A 23,205-nucleotide genomic window follows, 5' to 3' on the forward strand; every position below is an offset into this window, starting at 1 on the left:
GTGAACTTGTTTAGATGGTAATAGAAGGGGTTTCCACAAATTCATGGAGGTCAAGGCTATTACCATGTCATCAGCATGGAACCCATAGGTAGGAATATTGAAGGATCATTATTCTGTGTGATAACAGAATAATGTCACCATTTCTGGTTTTGATATAAGAACAATGTTTGCACCAACATCCGATTGGAATAATCCATGCCCAAATAATTTGCTGCATGATGTTTAGCAGGCGTTTTGTTTTGTTTGCCTTCTCTGGTACCACTGTAATTTCTGGAGTGTAGACAATGTGCCCTGGAAAATCACTAACAATCAGAAGAGATAATGCTGACCTAAACATGCTTACTTTCCATCACTTGCTATCTTAAGGTCTTAGCTGTAGAGATTTTCTATTTTTTGCTTCTTAACCAAATGGTTCAGCTAACTAGCAACAAATGATACTAATTCAGAAATTGATACTAATTGCTTGTTTGCTCATGCCTGGTACTGACTTCTCCCTGAAATTCTTTCATTTAATTCACCTTGTTTTGAGGTAGGAATAGAAAGAAAGCAGAGCAAAGTACTTAATTCTGAAACATAACATTCTGCTCCAGATTTTCCCATCCCTAGCAAAGCTGTTCTATATAAATACCAAGGAATTCTGTCTGTAACTACATTTGTAAGATGGAATGTAATGTTTCCCTGTGTAATTTTTATTTTCTTTGGTTGCTTTTTTAATTATGCACATTACTAAATTTTATTTATTCTTGGTTTTAAAGAATTATTTAAAATGTTATTGACACTGAAGGCTAAAAACATAATATAAAAGAGTATATAAAAGTAATAATAATGAAAAGGCAATTTCAAACTCAAATTTAGGGTGTTTTCTCACTATATACCTATGAAAATTAGTTGAACTGCTTGATTTGTATACAGAGTGTCATAGGGCTGTCTTTACAAATAACATTAATTCCCAAATCTGTGGACATAAAATCAATGTATAATGTAATACACTGATAACTCAGTTCCTAGTGCTCCCAGTCACCCCTTTCCTTGGTCAAGCATTGTTCCACCATACTGATTTCCAATGATAACGATCTAGGAAATTATTATTACTACATTTGATTTCTTCAGGCTAAATCCTATGCATGTTTAGACAAGAGAAAAAGTCCTACAATTTCATTATTCCTTGACCAGCTGTTGTAGAAGGAGAAATGTTCAGTGTGCAGTCAACTTTTTTTCATCAAGCAGCAATGCTGAGTCCATTTCCCTAATTGCCAGGGAATTTTGCTTGTTTCTATTGTTACTGACTTCTGCTGTTCTCTTCTTTGAAAGGGCAGCCTAACTGCTCAGCTTTAACATCAACTTTAGTTTAGGAAGTCTTTGTCCTAGTCTGCTTGGAAGGAGAGGAAGAAGAAAGACCAACATAGCTGCAGACTCCAAGAAGTGCTGAAAAGTTGGAGGATGCTGAGAACTGTTCATTCAACATTAAAAAGCCAGAGCATTACATTGTTAAACTGACATTAAACTGACATTAGAATAATTTAACTCTCGTGGCTTCTTGGAAAAGATCTTGGGAATTGTATATTGGTGAGGGTGCTGAGACTTCCTTATAGAGATCCCTCACGAAATTTTAATTTCCAAAATTCTTGCAGAATACTATGAGGGCCCAGTCTCTATTGGATAGAACAGGGGAGTGTGAATTAAAGAAGACGATGTCTCTAATTTATTGAATTATTCTCTAGTTCCATGCTACAGGTTGAAAAATATTGCAACAGGTCATGAGTAACTTTGGAGTTGTATGCCAAACTTCTTTCTTAAAGTTTCTTTGGAGTGTACTACATATGGCATACATATCTCAAACACCCATGAGTATCACCAAATGCATATTGCTGACATAATATGGATGCAAGGAATAATTGGTGAGAGGAAGAAAGGAAAGGTGTATCCCTGCTATGATACACTTTCAAATGCTTCCTTGCAAATGCCTCCATTTGAATCCTTCTACCATCCAAGACAGGTTAATCCTAGTCTCAGAATCTGGATGGAGAATAAACTAGTTTAAAATTTTATTATTATTATTATTATTATTATTATTATTATTATTATTATTATTACATTTCTATGCCGCCCCTTGCCGAAACCTCGGGGCGGCTTACAACACGATAAAATACATTGAAATACAATAGCACATAATAAATTACCATTAAATACAAAAATACAAAAAATACATTGATTTACAAATATAAGATTAAAATTATCAGTATAAATTACATAAATAAAAATATAGGAGGAGAAAGAGAAGGAAGAAGAAGTTGCCCTGGCCAGATCATATGTTTTAACAATTAAAATGATGTTTAAATAAAAAGGTCTTTACCTGGCGCCGAAAAACCAGTAATGACGGTGCCAGGCGGACCTCTTTGGGGAGTGAATTCCATAGGTTGGGCGCCACCGCAGAGAAAGCCCTCCTCCGAGTACTTACTCTCCTAATTTCTTTCATGGAGGGTTCCCGGAGAAGGGACTCTCCCACAGATCTCAAAGGGCGGTCGGGCATATACGGACGTAAGCGCTCGTTCAGGTAGCCAGGACCCAAGCCGTTTAGGGCTTTATAGGTCATAATCAACACCTTGAATTGGGCCCGGGCTTCAGTTCCCTTGAGCAGAGAAGGAACAGAAGGCAGAGAGGAGTTTTCACTTCACACCATAAACTATTCTCTGTATGTCCTACTCCCTCTATTAGTTTAAGGAGGAAAAATAAGTTGGGACCCCCACAATTCTTTTGTAATGTGTAGCTCCATCCTAAATTCTGTGTCAGCCTCAATTAGATGGAGTAGGTTTGAGCTAGCCCTTTTCCTCTCTGCTGTTGTGTTAATGATAGCAAAAGCTAGGACTAACTTATGGAGAAGAATGTGCAAGCAAAAACCAAAATAAAACAAGAACAAAAACACATCTCAGGATATATATTTAGCATTCATATGTCCTTATTAACCCCATTACTCTTTTTATAGACATCTGTGTTTTACTGTCAATAACTTTCAAACAAATGGATTCCAATCAAAGCCTGATCTTTGATCTTATTGTGTCTGTGTGTGTTCGATAACCGTCTTCCCCAACCTGATATCCTCCAAAAGTTTTCAATTTTAATTCCCAAGATCTTGACTTTTGGCTATGTTGGGAACTGATGTCCAAAACATTTGGAGAGCACCAGGCTTGCTAGTTCATTGAATTCAGTAATGGAAGTTGCAAACTGAGCTCAAATGGCAGTCCATCTGTGATATAAACAGTTGCCACAATGTTTCTTTGTGCTCAAAAATTCTAGGCATGCAAGATGCTTCAAAAAAGCTTACAGAATCTCTGCATGAAGTATATGAGCCTGACTGGTATGGACGGGAAGATGTAAAAATGGTGGGAGAGGTAAGAATGTATTTTATTTTATTTATTTTATTTAAGACATTGATTATCCTAGTAATCTATCTTTCTGTTCAATAATCACCCCCAGGTTAGGTAGCAACAATGTACATCAAAGCAATAAACACTAGAGGGGAAAGACTCTAATGATCAATAAAATCAAGAGGATCCCCAGTCTTATCCTTACCCTCTCTGAAATCAGCTATAACTTCCATAGTTGCTAACCAGTAACGATGCTGGCTGAAGCTAACAGAATTAGAATACAAGAGCATCTGGAGGCCCACAAGTTCCTACCCCTGACAGAATCAAAAGGCATCTTCATAAGAATGAAATAATCCTTAAAGTCTGCTCTCACATTACTTAGGGTTTTAAAGTAAAAATTAGGCTCAAAAACCAAGAGACATTGAAGATGAGACCATATTGGTATCAGGTGTTCTATGCAATGGGTTCTACTTATACTAGCACCTGTGCTTCCCATCAGTTGGAGTTTCTGAACACTCATTAGAGGCAGGTTACGTAGGTTTCCCAGAGAATTTTGAATTGGAAAATGTTCCTAACTCATTAATATTTTTCTAATTGCAATCAGAACTTGCACTGGAAAATTTTCAGTTTGTATTTGAAACATTCTGTTGCTTTATAGACTGTTCATATCTATCATGTTTATTTTACTTGTATTGAATTAACAATACAAGTATCTTAACAATTGACAGTATTATGATATAAAGTTAACTTTTTTAGGTTGACTAAAAATTTGTCAACCTAAAAAAGTTAACTTTATATCTTAATAGAACACAAGTATTTGAAATATTTGAGAGGGGAAATTAAAGCATACTTCACATCATATAAGTTAATATGATTTGCATATGTAGACATTTATGATTTAGAACCCATGTCTTTGGGTTTGCATGTAAGAATAACCCATGGTTTGAACATCCCAGATTTCATAACCTCACAACAAATGTGTGTTCTCTTTCTATGATGTTTCTGGTTAACAAATCATGCTTTGTTGGCATGGCCACACTGAAATATCAGGACAACCCAGAATTCAAACCACAAGTTAGCGTTAAATACACCATGGGATGACATTTTGTCCAAACAGGTCATTTAAAACATTTTATTAACCCAAAAAAGTGAGCATGCTATACTGACTCATCTGTTTCAACGGAGTGCAACCTGTTCCATCTCACACTGAGACATGTACGTATTTCAGTGTCACATATGTATCATCTCATGTATTTAATTGGGATGGTCACCCGAAAAACAAGAGCTACAGCTTTGAAACTGCCATGTTTACCTAACAGTGTATTTGCAGCAGGCACACTATAAAGCCATGGTACAGTGGAGCAAGAGCTTGTGGGGACTCAGCACTAGCACTGTTTAATAAGAAGAGAAGCTGATGTCGCTAGCCACTATGCCATCTGCCACTGCCCTCCCTAGACATCCCAGTTCCTTCTGAGTTCAGCTACAATTCTCATAGCTCCTGGGGGGAAACAAATTTTCTCAGGAGCAACATACTGTTCTCTGTTGTAACGTAAGATGCGCTTGGGTTGCTTAGTCCTGCATGGACAATTTAGAACCATTAACTTATAGATCTACTAGTGGAGATAAAACTGCTGATTTGGATCAATATAGTTTGCTGCATACTGTCCTCTCCTTGGGGATGTGGCTGTGGGGACTGACATTATGAGTGTCTGTACTGCCAATTTCACCCCTACCTCATGGATTTTAGGTTAATCTAATGGAATCTGTGTTTTTGTATTCCATTCAGGTATATTTGTCTTGGGGAAACATTGCTCATATATTCAATAAATGACATTCCTTTCCGTTAATTTATAGGAAGCATCTAAGATTTTGATTTATCTAGAACTTGTCTGTATAACTTCATGAAAAACTACAGGATTGATGTTAACATGCTCTCTAGTGACTGTTGCCACTCTGAGTGCCACGGTGATTAAACATTATGATGTAAATGCAAAAAATTATTTCTTCAGGGGTGATTAATAGATTGTAATAATTACTCATAGTGTTGGGAGAAAGAAGAATGATGGTCTTGGGCAATCATTCTCATGAACTGCTGGCAGCATCCCAGATGATTAGGAATCAGAATGTGAAACAAATTATTATGGGACTGTGGAGGATGGGCTAGGTCGAGATTCTCAGATAAAGGAGATGGAGGTCACTATCTCAAGGCCGGGTGCTTTGCTAAGCTAGGCAGTGTCTGGAAACAACCCAGATGCACAGCCAGTGGGAGGTGTCTCTGCAGATAAGGAATTCTCAGATGCAGACCAGCACCTCCCCCCTCACCCCAATTCTCTACCCCCTGGCAAGGTGAGGAAGTCCAATTGCATGAGCAGCAAGTGGCGAGGAGGCGTGCTCTCCTTCAGAAAGCCCCTCTGAAGGGGATGGGGCCCAGGCCTGCTCCTGAGGAAGGTTCCTGGAGGTACAAACTAGATTGGGTTCAACAAACTGCTGTGAGCATGCTCAGAGATCCTTTCTGGGTGATTTGTACTTGGGAGAAATAGAAGTTTTGCGAGAAAAACGGTCTGCGGCCTGTGATTGCACAAAGGAGCAACCCTGGCAAGCAACGCATAGCCTACAAAGTAGCAAACCAGTTCCAAGTGAGTTGACATCCACCAAACCAGTTCCAAGTGAGTTACATCCACCATCCAGCTTGCCCTTTGCCTGTAGCATATATTGGTATGGGGCTGCTACAAAATAGACCTATTTGCATTGGGATTGGAAAAGTCAGAGTGCAATATTGCAGTGGAACTCAGTTTTTTCTGTACCAGGATTTTCCTTATCCCTGTCTTTGTAGGACCATCCTGCTTGTGATTTTGGAAATATAGCATTCCTCACAACTTTGGTGTAGGGATGCTGTAATACTCCACAATTAGATCTTTCTTTCTTTTAATGTACAGCCCATTAATTATATCCCCCCTTTCTTTCTTTCAAGGAATTCAAAGTGGCTTACATAATTCTACCCCCTCCCCGATCTTATCCTCACAACAACAACTTTGTTGGGTAGGTTGCACTGCAAGGTTGTGACTGGCTCTAAGTCACTCATGGCTCAGTGGGAACTGGAACTCAGATCTTCTGAGTCCCATTTCCACACTCTTAACCCCTGCACCACACTGGCTTTCCCTTGCCTTCACAGAGCTTTGGTCAGCATATGTGGTTTGTCCTCACCCATTTTATCCTCACAATAATTCTGTGAGGCAGGCTAAGCTGACAATGACTAGGCCCAAAGTCAGACCTAGAGCTCCAAGACTGAGAGGACACTAAAACTGGGTTTCCCCAGATTTTATCTGACATTGTAACCACTACACCTCACTGGCATCTTCCTTATATTATCAAGACACAATCTTTAGGCAAGCTGCTTTATTTTTTGTCCTCAACACCCTCATATCTGCAATATGTGGCTAATAATACTTCAAAAGGTGTGGTAAGGATTTCTGAAATAATTTCAGGTGAAGCAGTTTGAACACTCAGTTGCACAATTTCCTGTTTAGACTTTTGGTACATCTCAGATTTGGGTGTGTATTCTGAGTGTTCCCAAGCTCACTTTTCCTCTTTCACTACTGCAGAATCCTTTCTACTTAGGGTGATGAAGCTGCCATCAGGCCATGCGGTGCCAACAAAAACCTATCCCACTCTCTTCCCTGTGCTATTCTCATGTTTTCAGATGTACTGAACACACCCTGCTTGTCTCTGCCCCTAATGCTCCCATCCTTCATCCATACACGTACTCTACATGTTTGGGGAAGATGTTTAAAGGGATTTAAAGAAAAGCATTGTATCTGAGCCACATCTGTGAGGTTTAAATTTAATTGGAAATGCTATTTTAATCCAGTATGACACAGTCCCATTGTCTCAACTGCACTGCTGAGACAGCCTGTCAGTGCTAAACAGGCTCGAGGGCAAGAAAGGACTGATGAGCATTTCCCAGAGGGTTTGTGCAAAGGAATAAGCGACAGGTTATGTAAAGTATTGTCTTGTTTATCTGCTGAAGCAGCAGTGGCCCAAATCCAAATTCATTGTGACAGAAGGAAATTTCGACTTGCTTGTGAGAAAGAAGTAGAGAAAGGTAGTGATCTGAATCAACATTTTCATTCTTGAATTTCCAGCACTAGAGATGAAGTAGTCTATTATACTTTATAACATTTAGTTTATCTTTAAGCTCTGTTCCAAAAAGTGGAAAAGAGAAGCACGTCTGCGCACAGATGTATTTTCTTGCACTGGGCCAGAGACTACAAATCCCATCCTTGTCTGATGGGAGATGTTCTCTGAAACGTCTGGAATTTCACATATCGCCTACCCCTACGTTAGGCACTAGGGGATGAATGAAACCACTTTATTCTACTAAGAAAAGATTTGTAGATCTCTATCAGAGATCCTGAATGTGGAAACCAGAAGGCAATGTATTTTGGGCATGCCCTGAAAGGACTGCCCCCAGGCTGTGGGGCTCAAGTGCTGAGAGACTGATGGCTTAGCATGGCTTGGGAAAGCCGCAGTAGTCTTGCCTTGCAAGCATGGATATATATCCCTGGTGGAACAGAGGCTCAGCACTGCTGTTGACTCCTCGCCATGCCAGAGGCCTTGAGTATGAGGGCAGAAGCTGACCACCCCCCGGGGACGGCCCAATGCCACACTTGGCTTTTATACTACATTTTTAAACATTTGAACCGCCTGCATCTTAAAAGCCGAGAACTGTAAACTTGTGTTGCTGAGAATACTTCTGAAGAAGTCCATCCTACGGATTTACCTTCCAAGTCAAGGGCCACACCTAAGTGCTAGAGTACCTGCTTTGCATGGGCTGGAAGGCAGGGCTGGAGGAACACCTGTCTGAAACCCCAGAGGGCTGCCACCAGTCAGCGTCAACGGTTCTGGACTCAGTAGACTACAGGTCTGACTCAGGACAAGGAACCTTCTTGTGCTCCTGTGATCATTAGTGCTGCAGCATTAGGACCATTCATGCTTCCTTTTGTGGAGTCAAAGACCTCTGTGGTTGAAAAGGCACGTGGGGGAGCGTTTTTTGAACCAGGTGCATACCTTGTGTGTGGATAAGGGGACAGCAGGGCTGTGCTGCTGGCTCTGACCCTGCTCACTGTATGGGCCAGGGGGCAAGGACTGGGCCAGGGCAGGGCCATGATCCTGGGATCACCATTTGCATCGGTTCTGTATATGGACAATACCTGCACTGGGGTGTTGAGGTGCCATGCAGCCTGTATTGGCTTTCTGATGAAAGCTGTTCTCCTACTATCAGCCGTACTATGCACTGGACTCCCCCAACTTGGTGCCTCCTAATTGTGTTTGGGCTACACTTCCCAGCATCCCCCACATTAAGCGCATGTTCAGTGGTCCTGTTCCACCTGGATGTTTAAGAAAAAGGCTGTCATGGGTCAGCATGGCTAGTCATGAAAGAGTGGTTTCCCTGGGAAATGAAGATAGTGGCAACTAGAGGCCCCCACTTCACTTTGAAGCAATCCTAGCTGTCAGTAAGAAATTTAAAACATTTTCAAATAAAAATCCAAAGTAGTAGAATGTATCAGTGCATTCCAGGAAGGTGTCTGGAGGGCCCTTCAGTGTTCCTCCGTACAACATTGGCTATCCCTGCTTTAATATGTTGCAAGTTAGTACTTTACTACTTTACAAGGACATTATAATGTTTTGACATAATGACATTTTCGTAGGGCTTCACTGGGTGTTTGTTATTTTGGAGCTCTTTGGGGAACTATCCCTCTGGTTAAGCATTCTTTTATTTAAGGAGAAATCAGTGCAGATGATGCAGCTGCATCCAGTGTTTCCTTTGTTAAATGAAAAATGTGACCCTTGAGTCTTTCTCTCCATGGGACATATCTCTGATTCAATACTGGACTGAAGGGGGTTGTGTGGTGGAATCAAGATTATTCTGACTATGAATAAGCAGGCAAACTTAAATGTTAAGCACTATGCATGGTAAAGGGATGGTCAGAAAAGCCCTAGAGATTTGCTTCTGTGGTCACTCTGTTGGCTTTAGGTATTAGTAAAATCTGAGCAAGCCCCAAGGAATGGCTGTGTGTGAAACAGGCTGTCTCTGTCAGCACCTTAAATACACTTACGTGGGAGCAAGTCCATTAAAATCAGGGTGGCTAAGGGTGTGATCCTGTGTGTGATCTGGCAGAAATAAGTCCTACAACTGTCAGCATGCTCCAGCCAGCCATGCTGGTTGGGGGATGCTGGGAATTGTAGGCTTTTTTCCCTTTCTAAACATGTATAGCACTGCACCCTAAGGGTCTGTATGTATATGTTGGGGTTTATGGCACTTCTCAAGGAAATACACCTATTTTGGGAGGTGTATGTTAATTGCATTGTGGGGCAGGTTAACTTGTTTTTGCTGTGTTGTATTTTCCTCTACAGAAATGTGACGTGCTTTGGGAAGATTTCCATCAAAAGCTAGTTGATGGCTCACTGCTGACCTTGGACACATATCTTGGACAGTTCCCTGATATAAAGGTACTATGATACATCAGTGTGAGCTAGTTTAACATGGTTGCTAACAGAAATACTGCACTTGGAAGAGGAGACTGCCTGAGGCAGGACATGCACCCAACCCTGCACATGCAAACAAAACATCTGAGTCAGGTATCGGCATATAAGTGCTTTGAAACAGTCACGCTGGAGCAGACCGAAGTGGTCCAGTGTTCTGTCCACCCAGTTGTCAACTGGCCGTCTATAAGACGCTGTCAAGTAGGACATGGATGCAACAGTGTCCTCCTGATGGCGGCATACGCCCAGCAACTGCTGGGTATAAATACTGAAGGAAGTATATAGCCATGAGGACTAGTAACCATCCAAAGCCTTCTCCTCCATGAACTTGTATGACCACAAGCATATATTAACTCAATTCCTGTGACCCTTTCACATAGAGTACCATTCCATATCATTCAATGCATCGACCACACGTACATCATTCCTATATTTCTGCCCGAAGCTGTTCATAGTGATCACTTGGCCGATGGGTGCCCATAGGCTTGTTACTGCTTGATCCATACTGCTTGATCCATACTGACCCATGCTAGCCTGGATTAGTAGCTGCAGCTGCAGTGTGTGGCACCTGGAGGGCTCCAGGTTGGGGGAGGATCATCTCTTGGGATTGCTGTGAATGGAGGGTGTCTTTTTAATATAGGCAGTTGTACTAAGTAACTCAGTTTAGCTCAGTCCCAGCTTTGCTATTCTCTAGGACTACCCAGAGATGTTTTGAATAGTAGCCATCTGGATTACCACCATTTTAAGTTCCTTACATTTTTAAAGCTTTCCTGAACAACTTGCATGGGACTAAAATTGATTCTAGAAAAAATGTTCACATCTTTGAACTAGTGGGATTGCTTTCAAACATTGGTGTGCCAAGCTCTGTTCAGTGCTTCTCTGACAGCTGTGTCCAATATGCTCTCTGGGCACATAGATGAGTGAACATAGATTATTTCACTTCCTTGCATAATTTGTCTGCCTTATGAATCCTCCTACTCAAACCCAGATTGCACGTGTAGGGAGTGGGAGAAATGTTCCTAGGTAAGCATCCTTATTTCCTCTCAAGCCAATGAAAACCTCCTGCTGCTATACTGATAATTTTAATTACTTAGAAAACTGGAACTTATTTAGTTCCAGGACAGAATCCTAATATGCTCAGGCTGAAGTTGAACACTGGTTCTAGCAAATAAGCCATAAATCTCTTTAACATATAGCCTTCATGGGCTGATGTCAAGCTACTTTATTAATTAACCAAATCTCCAGCATATGTAAAAATGGAATCTGATGTCTATAGCTTCAATATGACAGGTTCATTGCTATCTCTTGACTATGACATAATATCCGCTGTGTTTAGGAGAAAGATCCTGTGCCCCCCTAGGTGTGGCAAGGTTCAGACAACCTGCTTGGAGACAGTGCTCCAACCTCAGATATAGGGATCAGTGGAGAGCTCCAGTCTCCCTCTCTGCCCCTGGCATGGACAGAACTGCACCAGGTGATGTCTAGACTCTGGGACAGCAACCTCTGAGAGGGTTTAGAGGGGGTGAGGAGGTGACTGGAGTGGTCAGAATGCAGCCTATCCGTCCTAACAGCACTCCATCCATCTTCCTTCCCTCCTTTTCCACTGCCCACTAGCTAGATGGCGAAAAGTGTAGAGCTGGCCGAAGTGCATAGTGGGAAGAGTGTGGAGGTGAAGATTGCCTCTGCCACTTCTCCTGCTTTGCATAGGATGCTCATTATCTTCCAAGGTTGGATGTTCACAGAATACCAACTGAGTTGCAACCAAGTCACACAAAAGTAGGCCCAGAACAGCTCCACCATGAAGCCCTTTTTATCTCTGGAAGATCTTTAATAAGGTTAGATAACATGGCAACCTATTACATATTCAGTGAAATCAATAAGCAGTTTAATAATTAAAGCTTTCAGATGTTTATGAAACAAAGCTGTGTGAAGCTTGAAACCATATTATTCTTTCACCAAACAGTCCATGTATTTATATTAGACAAGGGTTATGGGAGAGAGAAATATGAGAATGATTTGGGAAGCTGTTTATTAAAAGCTACATCATAAACAACTATACTGTGTAGGAATTGTGAATACTGATTGGGACAATCATCATTTACAGAATCGTATTGCAAAGCGGAGCAGAAAACTGGTTGATTATGACAGTGCAAGACATCATTTGGAAGCCTTGCAGAGTTCAAAGAGAAAAGATGAAGGCAGAATTTCCAAGGTAAGATAGAACTGTATGTTTGGAGTTGCTGAATATGAAAGAAATTACACCCTACCAAGTACTTGATGCATCCCTTCTTTGTTTTATTACTTCCTTCATGTGGGATTTATCCAAAATCTGCTCAGCTGCAGTTGATTGACATTATACCATGTGTAGTCAAGAGTTGTAATTTCTGCACCCAGAACTTGTTATTGCAATCCAGGGCTTCCTTAGGAGGCAATATGCATCCATGCAGCATGCATGGTTTGTCCTTTACTGTACAGTGGGTATATGAGCTACATGCCCCTCAATCCAGTTAAAATGCAGCTAGTTCTTGGTGACCAGTTCCCTTGCTGGCCTGTTAACATTTGTAGAGAGCAACCTTGTAGGCTAGGCAGATTCTCATATAAATGATGAGAAGGAAGATGTGGATTGGTGGCCAATCAGTGATGTGGTAGAACCAGGAGTCAGGATTGACGTGCTGGGACTTTTTGATTAGTGAGGGTAATGAAGTCAACTACCAACCCCTGTCCCCTCTGAGCTTAGCTGCATTTCTCAGTGTAGTTGTGGGGATTTTTCCAGGAAAATACTGTGCATGGTTCCGAGCTATCCTTGTTTTTAGGCAGAGTCTTTTGGGGTGTCTTTGCCTTGAGTAGATAATGAAGACCCAGTAGATTTATAGAAGACCTACCAGAGACGTATGTAATGTAGATGGAACAATGCAGCTGCCTGTCATCTTGTACTCTGCATGGGCGCTTGACAATGGGAAGTGTGGTGATGATAACCTGAACTTCAGAATGTGCTGCTGCCTCACAGAAGCCAATCTGAAACTTAGTGGTGGTGGTTGTTGAACTGTTTCTTTGGAGATATGAAAGAATTCCATTCACTCTGTCCTATTTTTATGACATTACAGACAAGTTAGAAACCAAGTTTCAGAACAACTCTGTGATAAGGGTCAACGAACAGACAAGGAGAATGCTTCTTATAAATGCAGTTGTAATCTGTTTGTGTGATCAACCAGACTACCATTGCTTATTTAAGTGGTTGACCATGGCCCTCCACATTTGCAGGGGTTAGTCCCTTGTGAAAGTGAAAAAACTGCAAATACCTCTAGCGAAAAAAATGTGAATATCTCTAGGAAGCAACTGCAAATATCTCTAGCGAGAAACAGCAGATGTCTCTACACTCTTCACACCCACTGAGAGACAAACATCTGAGTGAGGCTGGCTAGTTCCAAGACAAAGAGTGTGGCATTCCTAAATAGAGTCTCTAGAGATATTTTTGCAGTTTCCTCTAGAGGTATTTACAGTTTTTCCACTGTCATGGGTGTCTTGCATCCCTAATCCCATGAATGTGGAGGACCTATTGTACAGTATATAGTGTTCACTACTATCCATGGTTTCAGGTATCTGCTGGGGGCTTGGAACCTATCCCCCATGGATATGGGGGTCCTACTCTAGTCTCACTCTCCAACAAGGCCTTTAATAAATGGAAGGAAAATTAGACATGAGCATACTGTATAGTTTTATTTTCAGCAACTTTGATCATTCACAGACTGAGCTCTAAGACTGCTGTCATGTTGAATTCTTGCCTACTCCCCGTCTGTCTTCAAATGATTGCCAACCCTAAGAAAGGTCACCTGAAGTGGCTTGTTCTATCCTCCATTCTACCCTGGCAAACATCTGTTTCAAAACCAGTCTGGGTTTTTTGTAGGCAGAAGAAGAGTTTCAGAAAGCACAAAAAGTATTTGAAGATTTTAACACTGATTTGCAGGAAGAGCTGCCATCTTTGTGGTCAAGGTAGGTGTACTTCATAAAAGAGATGCTCCAAAATACCCAGATGGTCCAAAGCATCTGGAAGACACTAGGCTGGTGGCTTGAGTAGCTTTAGTAACTATGAGGTAGTCACTGTTCAGTTAGCAGAAACATACGTAACACAGACATTATCTTTGGTGGGATCTACGAAAGCCTTCTAAAAATGCAATCCAGATCCTAGTTTTGATTGACTCAGTGTGCTTATAATGGCATGCTGGGCGTGTTTTGCTGCCATGTTGCATGTTTAATGCCTGATTGGGTTGATCAGAGGATCAGCATCCAACTACAGACACTTTAGGTTAGTTGTGGGTTAAACAACCCACAACTGACCTATTAGTAGTTAGGTTAGTTTATTAGTGGATTAGTTCACTATTTGCTACTTTATATACAGACAGCCTCATTCACTCATGAATTCAGCATATTACAGGTGGAATTGACAGATGTGGGATTGCACCATGGTGAAGACATTCACATGTCTCTCTGGGTCTGTTTAAAGGGGGTTTAGCTTAAATTGGTATCAAACTAGAAATGTTATGGCTGGTAAGTTGCCCTTTGCACAATATATCTACTAGCTTCTGTCTTACATTTCCAGAATTCATGTTGTGCATGGAAATCAAACATTGTGTCTGTGCAAAACAATTTTCTTGGTGGGTTTTTAAAAAAATCTGTTTGAAAGCCACAGGAAAAATGATACTTTTGCTTTAGAAGAAAATACATATTTCATCATTTTTCTTCTTCTTTTCAACCTTTTCATCTTTACCTGGCATTCCCATTTAGACGCGTTGGCTTTTATGTGAATACATTTCAAAATATCTCCAGCCTTGAAGCCAAATTTCACAAAGAAATAGCTTTGGTGAGTAAAAAGAAATGCACTATTGGAGAAAGGTAATGGAAAGCTTTGAACTAAGTTAGAAAAAACTGAGACTGGAATGTAGACGGTATAACCTTTACCTACTGTATTCCTCTTCTGTTATCAAAATAAGCATTTCTTATAATGGGTGTTTGTGAATGAGTGAGTGATGGTATAATGATTATCATGGCATCTCACTGTCTGTCAAAGAAGATAACTGTGATAAATTGAGTATCACTAGATGAACTTGTGGTAATGAAATCACTGAGCATTTAAGCAGCGGGTACTTAAGTGCTGGTCACAGGAAGAATGGGTTGGGTTCTGAGGCCCAGCTCAATGAGTCCTCCACAAGAGTGCTGTCGCTGGATCATCTCAGTTCACTGAAGCTACTAGGAAGTTGTCCCTCAGAGGATCATGAGATTGGATCATGTCTGTGACACTCATGAGAGGTTGTTGAATGCTATTTCACTCAATACACATGGTAGTCTTGAGTTTGAGAGTGTATACAGGGTAACATTTTAACCATCATTTGCTTATATCCTTGCATATGCTGATTTGAGACTAATTCCGATTGAAATCAGAGGTTTATTTTTGCGTGAACATGCATGAGATTGTGATGTGAACAATGAAGAGCGGTTTCTAAATTGTAAACATAAATAAAATAGACTATCCTTGGTTACGTCATTGATTATGTTCTGTTAAATAGCTTCTACTTTTGCCTTTAGGAAAAAAGTTGACCCTGCCTTAAAATGCACTACCAAATAATGCTCTTACTTTAAAGAATCAACTAGTTAATGATTGGGTACACATGTCACAACAAGTAACCCTGCATAGTTTTCACAGTGTGTGCTTTTGGCCTGGATGTGCCTGACATGATCAAGGGATTTCTACACTAGTGTGGTTTCCACGCTCCTCACTCAGTCCTCCTGCTGTTGGCATGTATCCCATCAGCCACCATGCCTGATACTCAATCCTAGCTGGATAGCAGGAACAGCTGCCACGCTTTCCAGGGGACTCTGTGGCAGCTGTGTGCCAGGACCATGGAAACCATGATGCTGGTTTTGGATGATCAGAATAACCATGGCAAAGTGTGGAAACCATAGAACAAACCATTGTTTCTTATCATGGTTTCTAAAAACCAAACAACAGGCTTTGGATAACACAGCAGATTAGCCTGCACAAGAAATCACCATGGCTTGTTGTGTTGTGCATACCTGTCCAATATAATTAATCCTAGTACCATCCCACCTTTTCCATCATAGCTCTTAATACTGGCTCTAATTAGAGTGAAGACTGCTGTACTAGCAAGTCAAAGCCTGGTTTAAGCATGCTTAAACCCTAACCCTATCCCTTTTGATTTAATTCTTAAAGCCCACCATGTACATTTATGCACTTGCCCTTGTCTGGGTGGGTGTACCAAAACACATATGTCACAAATATGAGTTTTTGTGGCAAGAAGTGCTTTCCTACAGCTTAGGCTGATCCATCAGCTGTGCCCTTACCTGGACACGCACTGCCTAGCAATGGTGATTCATGCTCTGGTAACCTCCCGGTTGGATTACTGTAATGCGCTGTACATGGGGCTGGCCTTGAAGATGGTCTGGATACTTCAGCTGGTACAGAACAGAGCTGCCAGGTAATTGACAGGGACCAGTCGTTATTCTCATATAACAACGGTCCTCTACCAGCTACACTGGCTTCCAGTTGAAGTCCAGGCCCAATTCAAGGTGCTGGCTTTAACGTATAAAGCCCTGAATGACTTGGGACCAGGATACCTAAAGGAGCACCTCTTCCCTTACATGCCCTCATGCCCCTGAAGATCTGCGGGAGAGGCTTTGCTCCAGGAGCCCTCTTTAAAGGAGATAAAAAGAACAACTACCCAGAGCAGGGCCTTCTCTGCGGTAGCACCCAGATTAAGGAATGAGCTCCCTGGAGAGGTGTGCCTGGCCCTGAGTTTATATTCTTTTTGGTGCCAGGTTTAAAACCTTTTTATTCAATTGTTATTTTAAAAATTAATATTTTTATCATTAACAGTTGCTTTTTTGTTTTTGTTTTTATATAATTTTATGGAATTTGTATTGTTTTATTGTTTTTAATTGTACATTTGTGAGCCATCCTGAGATGCCGAGGCATGTGATGACAGCATATAAAAATTTTAAATAAATAAATTTAAATAGTTGTGGAACAACTCTGTGGGTTTCAGGTAGGTGACTTTGTGAAATCTGGAGTGCCAGCAACATTCATAACCTGTTTCTGCAGCATACATAGGACCTGACATTTTCAGAGCTTGATCCTCTGAAGGAAAGTATGCTTAGATGTGGTGCAGTGGAAGGACTTTTCAAAAAGGTCCTCACTTTTGTGAAATTCTGTGTGTCTTCACCTTCATTTTGCAAGCAAGTTACATGACTGAGGTTACACAGTATATTGCAACGTTCTTAATACATTAGTGGCAACAAGGTAGATGTTTTATAAACCTTTAATTAGTACATAGTTAGAGGATAAAATAATGTTCTCTTTTCTTCACAGGAATATTTGTAGCACATCTTAATGATCAGGTGTGAAGCTTTGCAATCTACAATGTGTTTGTGTTCATGTCTTGCTTTTTAAAATACTGTACAGCTATTGGGGAGTTTTCCTCTTAAATTGCATTGTTAAGACGATGTGTCTTTTTGTCTTTGCAGCTATGCCATAAACTTTATGAGGTGATGAACAAACTTGGAGAACAGCATGCTGACAAAGCCTTCACAATTCTAGGAGCACCCAGGTAAATAATGGTGGATCAAACTGCTGTGTGCTTTCCCTAAGCCAAGAACAAATCATGTGTCTCCTACCCTTGGGCCCATTTTTTGGTGCTCACCAAGTACTTCTTCCAGTTTTTGTTTTTTAATTAGCACATTTACTTACTGGCAGCCAGGATTACTGTGAGATATATTTCAATTGGTGCTGAAATTGTGGGTTCAAATGTCTTATGAAGGCAGGAGTCTTTGGGACAGATGACTTGTACTTTGCTTTGCTTTCCATGGCCACCATTTTGCAGTGGTAGCCAATTTTCTCAAGTTGCTACATGAGTTCCAAAGTGTTGCTTGTTGTTGTTAGTTGTGAAGTCATGTCTGACCCATCAAGACCCCATGGACAACATGTTGTCCATGAGTGTTACTTATACGTACCTGCCCTAAGTTAGGTACATCAAGTATTGCCTATAGCTTTGGAGTAAGTAAAATGAATAAACATTTGGGAGTAGGTAACATTGAATATGACAGTTTCACCTCCTTTTGTGTCAGCACAAGGAGACTTTTGTTGTTGACAAATCAGCATAATTCTAAATTAATAAATTACATCTGTTATTTGAACAATAGATCAGATGTTTATTAGGGGTGCTCGAGAAATCCATTCTTTGTGAATCCCAGTATGGACTGATTGATCTGACTGACAGATCAGAATCCCTTATCATTCAGGTTTGCCCTTTCTCCAGATTTTGTGATGCAGTTCTCAGCTCGACCCTCCTCTCACCAGTACATGTTAAAAAGGTATATCTTAGGATAAAACGCACGTAGAAATACAGTACAGAATGACATATATTTTGTGGAAAAAATAGATGCTGAAGTACACATTTTTGCAGAGGTTCAAAACACATTCTCAGATCAATGCAGAAGAGTAGAATTATGAACAAACACTTATGCAACTGACACACCAGAAATAGCCTAAGCCATTTCCCTCGTTTATTTTACTAAAGATAAACTTTTTCACCTACTCTTTTCTTCCATGTCTTTGTCTACATTGAAAACTGCTTTTGAAAATGATATGAAAAAGTGGAATATAAGTGTTTTAAAATAAACAATACCATACAAAAGTAACCTGCCTTAATTTGACAGTTCTGGAATTCAGACATTTAGGTTTTTTTTACACAATCTGCACAGGTCTCAGAAACGACGGCTGTTCTTCAATTTGGCCCTGTTGTTGGCATTAAACTAGACAAACTTCCACAGTCTGCTGGCTTTGGATGTTTTGAACTTCATCTAGCATTGGCCTCAGCTAGCATTGCCAATAGCCAGGAATGCTGAAAGATGTAGCCTAAACCATCCAAAGGACACCAGAGTGTAACAGGCTGGGGACAGGAAAGGGCTCCAGTTCCTGGAAAGTGCATTTTCCTGAATAGGAAGCTGCATATATTCTCTTTCATTAGTAGGTTATATTGAACAGGGATCAGAAATGGTATACTGTGCTCACCTCACAAAAGCAAAGTGTAATTACTGTTAGTACGAAGTGGTATTTCATCCTGCTGGAGCCAATTTTCATTTTATCATTTCCACCACCTTGAACTGGCATCCCGGCTGTCACCTGGGGTTGTCTCTCTCTTTCAGCGTCAAATTTCCAAGTTTGCTTTATGTGGATATGCTCAAAATCGTCATCTCATGTTAAGCAATTGGAACTGGATGTTGGCCCAGTTTATTGTCTTTAAGGAAGGTTGTTTTGTTTTTGCTGTGCTGTGACAGCAGCCCCAGTGCTTTTTGTTTTAGTAGCATATTTCTATATAAATTAACCTCCAAATCATATCTGTGGATCCTTGCTGAATACCTTCAGTGTCTACACAGATGGCTGGATCCAGGATATGTCTTTCACAAAAGGAAGGGCTCATTCTCCAAAGGTTCCTCTTCCTAATTTTGAAAGCTCCCCTTCCACTTCAAGAGCTTGCCCAATTGGGCAGCGTCTCTGACTTTTTGACAACCCAAGGGTGGCTAATAAGCTGCAGCAGCCTGTTAGTTGAACCTATGAATGCTGCTCACATCCCAGGTATGGTTTGTTATGACCTGTGGACCTGGCCAGTGTGGGTGACTGGGATATTTAAAAAACCACCAACACCACACCAACAGAATGTGGACTCCAATTTGTTAATCATCAGAGCCACCTACCCTTGCTAGGGTTCCCTGTCACAACAAGTCATGTGAGGTTAGAGAAATTGGGCAGCGCCACCCACATTTGTGCAAAACTGGTATCTATGTAGCATTTTCGGGGACTGGAAGTTTTTCCATGGGAAGGGGGCGCTTGCTTCCAAGGATGATTCAGCATAAATCTGAATCCAACCCAAAGCCTACGAGTTTGCTATGACAGTATTAAATAATAGATAGCATAGGCAGCTGTAGGATATTTGAAAATGTCAGAGCTAAGCCAAAAGGAGGGGAGTAGTTTGAAAAGATTTCTGTCTGCTCCACTAAATAAAACATGTCCTGTTATTTTAAAAATTATTTTTCTGGGAGGTTGCAAAAGTATTTGCAGTGAAGCTTCCTCCCCAGACCCAAAGACTTTCTGTCAATTGACTCTGTGAAATTGCCATAGGCACATCTGGCTTGATGTGTGATGTTTTGTTACCATCATTGTCATGAGATCATGTGAGCTAGCATGATAATATCAGTATCCAGATTGGTTGGGATTGTGCAGTCAGGAAAATGTTTAAAGAAGGAAAAAAATGTGCAGCATCAAAAAGGCTTACATTTTTGTAAGATGGAGGATGAATGGGTGAGTTGATGAACATGTTGCATCCCCTCCAATGCCTTCATTTTGCACCCTAAATGTTAACTGAAGGACCTTTGGTACAGCCCTAGAAATGTATACTTCCTTTGAAGAGCATGTAGAGAAATAAAATAGGAAAAAAGGGTTAATGTATCCATCTTTCTTTTTTTAAAAAAAATTCCACAGAAAGAGGTGGTGAGTGAACACTAAGATATATCCTAGTTTAATAGTAATGTTGCTTAGCTTTAGTATAGCAGACATGATTGAGATCCAGTCAATCATGTACTCCTTTAGTTCTCCATGAAGATGCCACCGACTGTGTCTTCTCTTACTGGGAGAGATGCTTATAGAATGCAATAGTCATCCACATCTTCAAGATCTGACACTGTTGTTTCTATGAAATGTAGACCTTAGTTGTTCTTAGACAGCAGAATGATTCCTAGATGTTGAGTTCTCCAGCTTCTGTTATTTAATCACACTGGCAATGGTCACTGAAAATCTGGTTCAATGGATTGTGTTAGTTTTAGTTCTAACAATGTCCCTTCCAGTTATATGACATAACTTGTTATGGCTCTGATATATATATTGTGATTAATGTGTGTTGTGGCTGTAATATATATAGCAATAATAGATTTGATACACACATGTGTGTGTCGATACTAATATTTTATCACAAATGTCCAAATTCTGATTAATATTGACATACAAATATGAAAGTTAACAATCCCATATCCTCAGTGAAAATCCTGAATGAAAAAGGTACACTTTTGAATATTAATAGTCATCTAAATGTGATTCTCAAAATCACATGAAAAGTGTGTGAAAATCTATTTGTGGCATTCACAAAAGTCTTTTGGGTTTACTGAACATGAAAGGTGTTCATTATACGTAAAATATTTGTACACAAGAAATGATTTAGAACATGACACTGAGCCTTCAAGAGATAACAGATGAATATGTTGAATACCAGATGTCCTATAAGTGAAAAAAATTCAGATTTCTGGTAAGCAAAGTTTCTATAAAATATATAGCTAAAGAAATATATGATTGGTTTCTAGGATTTAATCCATTTTAAAAAGAACATAAATGGAGCAAATGTATCCTTTGTAAGTCGAAACTCATATACTTTGAAATGCACATGTATGTTTCTTGTTGATGCTGAAAAGCAATTTATTATGTTAAAAGTAATGTTTTTAAATACTATAACATAGTACTTTGCCTTCTACTAGTGATTCAGGTCCACTTCGTATTGCAAAAACACCATCACCCCCCGAAGAGGCCTCACCTCCGCTTAGTCCTGTAGCGAGTCCAAATCATACACTGGCAGCACCACCTTCTCCAGCACCAGCACGGCCGAAATCTCCCTCACAGGTAGTATGAGCTGAATTAACAAGTGATATTGAAGCATTTGCATTAAGGTTTATGGCTATGCTTAGAATGGACCATCCTTGCAGGTGTACCTTACAGCGATTTTCTACATTAAGGGCCTCCACAAACTATATTGGGCTTCGTGGTGGATGTGTCCAGTCAGCAGATGAGCCAGTGATGAACTCTATTTTGAGGTCTTCCAGGTCATATGCTCGTGACCTCCATGATTTGCTTGGTGTTCCATCGCCTTGCTATATGTTTTGGACTCATGTGCTGGGCAAAGCAATCCTACAGGTACTGAGGGAGTGCTTTGATGTTGGAGTACTCTGTGCTTCACCAGAAGATCCCCAGCAGAGCAGGAGGAGCAATGGAAGCAAACTTTGCCTTTCCTTTCCACTTAATATGGTTTGGACATCTCTAGTAGATTTGCAGAGCAGGGGCAGGAGCAAAATCTATGAGGTTTTAGGATCTTGTGGATCCTTAGCACCATCCTGCCCCACCCCTTCCCTTCATTTGCATCTTTACCCAAGGTTGGAGCTCTGTCCTCTGGTGGGGAAGTCAACATAGTGCTTTCTGCAGCAATTGTGGTGTTTTGGAGGAGCAGCAGAGAAACCTCCCCATTCTGATTTCTCCTCCTGATGCCTTAACATTGACTATGGCCTCAGAGGAGCCCCTCCACAAACTTCTGTGGTCTTTGGAAAGCTCTCTAAGGGCACAATTCTGTCAGGAAGCCCTTAAGCCCCTGAGGTGGGAGACTTATAAGATCCCAATGCACAGTGGGAGCAGAGTGGTGGATGTAATCTGCACTTTCCAGAGTTCTTGTCCTACATTGTCATTTCATGGGTTTGTTTTACCAGTCTAGCTGGAGTAACTCAGAGTGAAACAGTTGGGAGTGAAGCTAATCAATTTTAATTGTACATTTATTTATTTAATTTATTTTAACCATGTCATTTTTATACTCAGTCGTGGTGTAGCCAATTTATTTTTTTAGGATTTATAATACACTGTAAGCTGTCCAGAGATGACAGTGATGGACGACCTATAAATCTCCTAAATAAATAAATAATAAACATCTGGAATATTGTCAAAATACCTTGCATCCTTGGCTGTGAGGACTTTTCCCCCAAATGCCCTGTTCTGAGCTGAGACGGCTTTCTCCAAGCCTGGAGCTGGAAATCCAAACTGTCCCTTAGCCCCTCAGATGATATCCAGGGGTCAGAGGTTCATTCTCTCCTTTACTTAATGCCCCATTATGGGCAAGGAGGATGCAGGATTCTGTGACCTTCGGACCTGGCAATTTCAGGCTTCATCTCCTGAACTGGATGCTGCTGTTGATCCCAAAGCCAGAGAATGTCCCCTTAAGAGTGTAAAAGCTACACATGCTTTGATTTTAAATGAAATCAATGTGTAATGGAAACAATATTAGTTCTTTAAAAGCTGTGTGGTCAATTAATAAGAATATACTGAACAATGGTCACTCAAAAACAAGTATTTTTACTATTAAATCAGACACCTGTGTAGCAATGTTTTCAGAACATTTTCTTCTGTCCATCTGAATTACGTGGT

At 40.6% G+C, this 23,205-nt stretch overlaps 1 protein-coding gene across 1 annotated transcript in view; it reads left to right on the forward strand.

Moving 5' to 3' along the window:
• The window catches only part of AMPH (amphiphysin), a 99,230-nt gene that overhangs the window by 46,222 nt on the left and 29,803 nt on the right, over nucleotides 1–23,205 (forward strand). The window contains exons 4-10 of the mRNA XM_044454352.1: nucleotides 3,295–3,389; nucleotides 9,780–9,875; nucleotides 12,013–12,120; nucleotides 13,813–13,898; nucleotides 14,691–14,766; nucleotides 17,445–17,527; nucleotides 21,501–21,642. Coding sequence (XP_044310287.1) covers nucleotides 3,295–3,389; nucleotides 9,780–9,875; nucleotides 12,013–12,120; nucleotides 13,813–13,898; nucleotides 14,691–14,766; nucleotides 17,445–17,527; nucleotides 21,501–21,642 — 686 coding nt within the window. The remainder of the gene's footprint in view (nucleotides 1–3,294; nucleotides 3,390–9,779; nucleotides 9,876–12,012; nucleotides 12,121–13,812; nucleotides 13,899–14,690; nucleotides 14,767–17,444; nucleotides 17,528–21,500; nucleotides 21,643–23,205) is intronic.

The sequence above is a fragment of the Varanus komodoensis genome, unplaced genomic scaffold (assembly GCF_004798865.1).
Source record: "Varanus komodoensis strain SLA01 unplaced genomic scaffold, ASM479886v1 scaffold10, whole genome shotgun sequence".
Lineage (NCBI taxonomy): Eukaryota > Metazoa > Chordata > Lepidosauria > Squamata > Varanidae > Varanus > Varanus komodoensis.